This window comes from Ursus arctos, unplaced genomic scaffold (genome assembly GCF_023065955.2).
Source record: "Ursus arctos isolate Adak ecotype North America unplaced genomic scaffold, UrsArc2.0 scaffold_26, whole genome shotgun sequence".
Taxonomy (NCBI): Eukaryota; Metazoa; Chordata; class Mammalia; order Carnivora; family Ursidae; genus Ursus; species Ursus arctos.
This window is the reverse complement of record NW_026622941.1, coordinates 11,246,862-11,253,043: the sequence shown is the minus strand read 5'-3', so window position 1 is coordinate 11,253,043 and position 6,182 is coordinate 11,246,862. Positions and strand designations below refer to the sequence as shown.

The 6,182-nt window shown below is 45.3% G+C and overlaps 1 protein-coding gene across 1 annotated transcript; it reads left to right on the top strand.

The window, feature by feature from the left end:
• Positions 1–386: 386 nt before the first annotated feature.
• Positions 387–5,679, top strand: LOC125282274 (uncharacterized). The gene is made up of 7 exons (XM_057318973.1): positions 387–504; positions 1,294–1,350; positions 1,898–2,530; positions 2,683–2,745; positions 4,247–4,294; positions 4,792–4,842; positions 5,464–5,679. Coding segments are annotated over exons 1-7 (924 nt in total). The 5' UTR covers positions 387–434; the 3' UTR covers positions 5,466–5,679.
• The last annotated feature ends 503 nt before the right edge of the window (positions 5,680–6,182 follow it).

The window sequence follows — 6,182 nt, the reverse complement described above, 5'->3', positions numbered from 1 at the left end:
GGGCTCTGTAAAGCAATATTCGGCCGCAGCCTGGATGACAAACTTGCGACCTCTGGCCAGGTAGCGCGGCTTTCTCACCTGCCTCTCTGAGAAGCAGATAGTGGGGCCTAGTGGTTAAGGGACAACCTCATTTTGCCCAAGTCCTTATCAGAGTTTTCCATACTCCTGGCTTTGCCCTGCCCCCAGTTCCCTTTCCCACCTTTGCTCCAGGGGCATTCTCATAGTTCCGTGGGCGAGGCTTGCTTTTTCTTTTCTTTTCTTTCCTTTCCTTTTCCTTTTTTTTTTTTTTTTTAACAACCACCTGAAAATGCCGCCCTCAGGGACGGGGGGTGGGTTGCATAAAAGCTCAAAGGACCTCTGCCCGCACAGCACAATCGCGGGGCCTGCCACCTCCCTTCTGCCTTTCACCAGCCCCCTGCACTCCCGGTGGCACGATGCTCCGGAAGACCCTGATACTCACAGCCTGGTTGGCCCTAGCTGTGGCTTACCCCGTAATACACCAGAGTAAGTGCATCCCTGGGACGTCTGTTGGAGAATGGAACTAAAATTCTTTTATGGGGTGTGTGCGCATGTGTCTTTCTGCAGGAGCAGAAAGAGAAACAGAGACCAGCAGTGAATGTGGTAAAGTGCAAGTCTGTCAAGTTGGTGTTAGTTGGGGATGGGTGGCTGGCTGAGTCTAAGATGTGGATTTGGTGATTGAACTGACCTAGATAAAAAGGCAATAAGGCTGGGCCAGATGGGTTTAGGATTGGTGACGGGAGAACTCCTGAGGGTTTACTGGGTTCCTGTTCACTCTTGGGCCCTACGGAGGCTTTATTCTATTGAGTGCAAGTTGAAAAGTCCTAGGCTGTATCCTCATTTTGCAATAGAGTATAGTTCAAAGTGCTTCAGCAGCTAATTCAGTCTCGTGCAATGGAAATCAGTGGGTCTGGACAGCTGTGAATCGCACTGAGAAAGAGACAGCTGTCCTCATGAACCAGACAGAAAGAAAACTTTCCCCCAAAAGCTTTCTTTCCTAATTCTTTCTGAATTCAATTTGATCTCTCAGGAGGAGGTGTGTTCATTCATTGGCATTTAAATAATTATTTTCCCCCATCCTCTTCCTCCCAGTGCTCCCTCTGGTAGCTGTCACTTTATCAGATGGGTTTGGGGTTCTTCACTCCATATGGATGAATGATAAAGCACAGTGACTATATTAGAGAGCGAATGCTTTTGGCCTCATTGGCGGGGTGCCGGTCACCTGTTCACCAGGCAGTCACAGTGACTGGGTATCTTTCGTATCTTTCGCTGTAGCCCAAGAAGAGCCTGTTGTACACTCACCAGGCCTGTTCGGTTATGATGCTCTCAATGGTAAGCGAGCCCCCGAATGTCTGGATTGTGCATTCTGTGGGACAGACTGGAAAATGAGGTCCTAGACTTCACTCATTAGATGAAAACATGATAGGAGCAGCCCATTTTAGAGTCAATTCTATTCTTGTTTATCCATTTTGGGAATAGCTATTTTCCTAGCTCCGTGTCCCCCTTTGGTTTTTGGTATTTGTTTTCAGGGACCTGGGAGGATCATAGGGGGGATATCCGTGGAATTTTTATTCTGTTCCAATCTGACCAGTTTCCATACAGAGGCACAGTATTGAATGCTCCTTTCCACACTGACCCCCTCAAAAGACAGTGGTGTAAGAGCCTCTGAGGGGACACTCCTGGGTGGCAGTTAGTCTTCTGCACTTTCTAGCACTTGGCAGAAGAGAAACTTAGGGTGAGACCGTATTTGATTCAATATACCCTTTTATGTTCCGGGTTTTCCCCAGAAAGAGATCTAGCTTGGAACGGTGTAGAGATGGTGAAAATAGTCTTTCTAGAAAGTATTTAAACTATTTTTTTTCCTTTTTGGCTCCTCTAGAATTAATTAGTGACCTAGACTTGATCACTGACCTTGAGTTGATCAGTGAACTTGAGTTGATGAGTGCCCTTGAGTTGACCGCTGAACTAGCGTCCACTGTTGACCTAGCGTTGGCCATGGTAGAGTCCACCTCGACCCTGGAGGCCCCCGCTGATGTGGAGTCCACCACTGACCTGGAGTCCATGGTGACCCCAGAGTCCATCGCTGACTTGGAGTCCACCACTGACCTGGAGTCCACAGCGACCCCGGAGTCCATCGCTGACCTGGAGTCCACCACTGACCTGGAGTCCACGGCGACCCCGGAGTCCATCGCTGACCTGGAGTCCACCACTGACCTGGAGTCCACAGCGACCCCGGAGTCCATCGCTGACCTGGAGTCCACCACTGACCTGGAGTCCTCCACTGACCTGGAGTCCACGGTGACCCCGGAGTCCATTGCTGACCTGGAGTCCACCACTGACCTGGAGTCCTCCACTGACCTGGAGTTCACGGTGACCCCGGAGTTCCCCACTGATGTGGAGTCCCCCTCGACCCCAGAGTCCACCACTGACCTGGAGTCTCCCATGGACCTAGTCTCCATTAGTGATGTAGAATCGACCACGGATGTGCATTTTGAGGACGCCCAAGCTTTCGGTAGGTGACTGTTTTGGCTTCAGAGGAGGCCTGGGCAGGAGTGGGTGGGTTCCCATTTTTTGCATTTCTGAGGGAAAGCCTGCCTTCCTAAGTGTACTTGATTCTGCAGTGTAAGCTTATGATCATACCTATCTTCCATTTTCTTGTCCTAGAATTATCTACTGAGGTGGAATCGCTCACTCATACCTTTGAGGAAGCAATCACTAAAGCCATGGGTAAGGATTCCTAACTTCAAAAATGCAGAAATTTCTTCCTCCCTCCATTCTTTTGTTTATAGATGATTGCATAGAAATTTCCTGCGGTAACTTACACATTTGGGGATACTTTTGCTGCTTTGAGGTAGAGTAAATTTTGCCAAAAGTTCTCCAAAACTTGAGGAAAATTCAAGCATTTCCCCAGGGTATCAGGAATTGGACTTGGTTGAATGCCAACATGGCTCCATCCCAGAGGTTTGCCCAAACCTGATCAGGACCAGCCTTCTGGGCTTCTCAAAGAAGAGGTGCTCTTTGGTGTCTCCAATGGATCGAAGGATGTGGTGGCCAGAAAGGGGTTAATAATTTCCTTTTCTTTTCTAGTTCATTACAATTCAGTTTACATAGAGAACTTTTTGAGAGAAGGTTATGGTAAATGTAAATCTTATTTGAGTATGGACTGAACAAAAGAGAAAAGGAATTTAAAAGCTTCATGAATTAAGCAGTGGTCTTATCTCTGCCCATCCCTCTTTCAAGTCTCCACCTTCTTTCATTTTTCTGTATTGCACTTAGCCAAGGGGCCATAAGATTTTGATGCCTTCTACCCCCCACAAAAAAACCCCGATCCTTGGAGGGATGCCTGGGATTTTTGTCAAGAAAGACCCTTGGCTCTTACCTTCAAAAGCAGATTTGTATACCATCTGATCCTTATGTCTGCAAATAATAGCTAACATTTATTGAGATCTACTATCTTCCAGCCCTGCTCTCTAAGTATATTGGGGGTGTTGCAGGTAGTAGTTGGAGGAATCCAGAAATTGTATATTAATGGAAAGGACTATTAAAAAAGGGTAGTTTCTCTGGCTTTAAAATCTTTATCTAGGGGAGCCTGGGTGGCTCAGTTGGTTAAGCGTCTGCCTTCGGCTCAGGTCATGATTGGGATCGAGCCCCACATCGATGCTTCTCCCTGTTCTACTCCCCCAGCTTATGCTCCCGCGCGCTCTCTCTGCCGGTCAAATAAATAAATAAATCTTTAAAAAATAAAATTGTCTTCCCTGAAGAATGTACATCATTTGCAACATGAAACTCTACTTCAGTATTGTGTTCTAACTATCCAAACTGTCGTGGTTGACTAAATCAGTATTAATGATGTCCTGCCCCTGCCACCTCCCATGGGGCATTAGGAAACATCGCATGTTCGACTACAAGATCCATCTGGTCATTTCTGCTAATATACTGGACCCCATACCTGCTTCTCAAGAGATGCGTTCAGACTATGGAAATTACCAATGAAATAAGACTCTTCATTTTTTTTCTCTATGTAATGCATTTATTTAACCTTTTTTTTTTTCAGTTTTATTGAGATGTAATTGGTGTATAACATTGTATATAAGTTTAAGGTGTACAACATAGTGATTTGACATAAATATGTATTGAGAAGCTTTGATTTTAAATAGGAAGAGAAAATCCAGCCTTTGAATTTAAAATTCAGCCTTTTAAATTAAGAAACTTACTCCTTTATTTCTAGAAGATGTCCCTGCTGCTCATTCAGAAGAGCCCATGACCGGAAGACCAGGTGACGCCAAACATCTTCATCTTTTTTTTTTTTCTTCTTCTCGGTCTTTAAGGGATTTCTTTTTTTCTTTCCTTGGGAGGTTTTCCAGGACAGACTTAAGAAGTATCAGACTCTGGGAGGTACTCTGCCTACGCTTACACCCTTCTTACTCAGGTGGCATGTTTGGTCAGCCGCTGGGGGAGTAGAGGGTGTAGAGACACACTTCTTACGCATGAAGGTATGACCAGTTGGGGTGCTGCTCTCAGGGACTTCTGAGTGAGTGGAGACCTCCCCTGCCACCAGATTCTCCTCGTGGAGTGCACCTGTGTTTCATTTCTACCGGTAGGATTTCAGGCATGGCAGAGGGCCGTGGCATTCGGAGAAGGAAGGTCTGGGGGCCACAGACTTAGTGGAACCCTCCATTTACCAGAGCTGCTTGAGGCTCTTAGCTGAATGCCAGACATACTGCATGTGATCTTCACTGACGGGAATATAACCATTTCTTTACTTAATTGCAGACGAGCCAAGCACCTCTGCGGGAGGCAACGAGTCCGTCTCAGTACTTTCTTGTAAGTTTCTTCTCTCTTGCTCTGATTCCTGAACAGGGGTTTGCTACCATGTTCAGTGCCGGTTTTCACACAGTGACAAAGGAGTCCAGACTGACTCAGAAAAGTGCACATAGAACTCAAAGACAACCTCTTTCCTAAGTTTATCTTGCAAGTCTGTCTGGATGTGCAGCAACTAAATACGCATAGGATAAAGTCCTCTCCCTTGGGTTTGCCAAGATTCCGTTTTTCTAGTCTATCTAGGACATGGATTCCAGTTCAACCTGTGGAATCTTCTTTAAGGGAGAGCCAGAAGAAAGGCCTCAGATTTTCCAATGCACAGAACATACAATTCAGTTAAAAATTGTAAAGCCTCGGAGCTCTGAATCAGGAGGTCCCAGTTTTAATACTTGGCTTTTTTGGAAGCCTCTAAAATGGTTTCTTCATGAAGTAAAATGGCTACCTGGACAGTGTGTAAATATCTCCCTCGAGGCACAAGGAGAGGGAGGGAGAATAAGGAGTTAAACATCTGAAAGAAATTAAGTCGCGTGTCCAAAGTCACAGTGGGCAGTGGGAAAGACAAGTCTGATCTTTTGCACACTAGTTTCTCTTGTTTCTCATGGTAACTTTTTTTTTTTAATTTAGAAAATGAAGCAAATTTTCCATTAGTTGGGAACATCACTCTTCTAACCACAACTTTCTAAGAAGATTCTGAGCTTCTGAACAAAGCTTCCATTATAGGAGACTTGACTAATTGTAAAGGACTAGTGAGACATAAGATGTATCCGCTGAGGATAAATGGAGGGGCTGGAGTTACACCCACACAGAGGAGGGCTGTCTCTTAACCATGTCCCATCTCCTCGGGGCACAATAAATGTTTTTTGGAATTGAATTTTGAGAGGGGTTTTTATTTTATGAAGGAACAAATGGCTTAGTTGCCTTGTGTTAGTACCAATAATAATTTTATTTCTCTCTGGTAAACACTTTATAGCCAGACTCCAATTCTTGATGGCCCCAGGAAAGCATGAAATCAACTATGGAAAGTACATTGGTTTTCCTATTCCTGCTCTAATGCATTATTGCAACTTTGGTAGCTTAAAACAACACAGACTTATTATTTTACAGTTTTGTAGCTCAGAAGTCCGAAGGTATCTCACTGGGCTAAAAATGTGTCAGGGTGCGGGGAGAGGAAGTGTCGGTGGGGCTGAGTTCTTTCTGGAACGATCTATCTTCTTGCCTGCTTTGTTTGGCCCTCTTTGATCTTGAAAGTCCACAGTGGCTAGTTGATGCTCATTGTATCACAGTCACTGACACTGACTACCGCCTGCCTCTTCCATGTACATGTAAGGACCCTAAAAACCCTT

Bases quoted from the DNA above. Each gene is read 5' to 3' on its own strand.
- LOC125282274 (XM_057318973.1), top strand. From the start codon at position 435: ATGCTCCGGAAGACCCTGATACTCACAGCCTGGTTGGCCCTAGCTGTG. The intron at 505-1,293 runs GTAAGTGCATCC...CTTTCGCTGTAG, and splicing joins TTACCCCGTAATACACCAGA to CCCAAGAAGAGCCTGTTGTA. The intron at 4,295-4,791 runs GTGACGCCAAAC...ACTTAATTGCAG, and splicing joins GCCCATGACCGGAAGACCAG to ACGAGCCAAGCACCTCTGCG.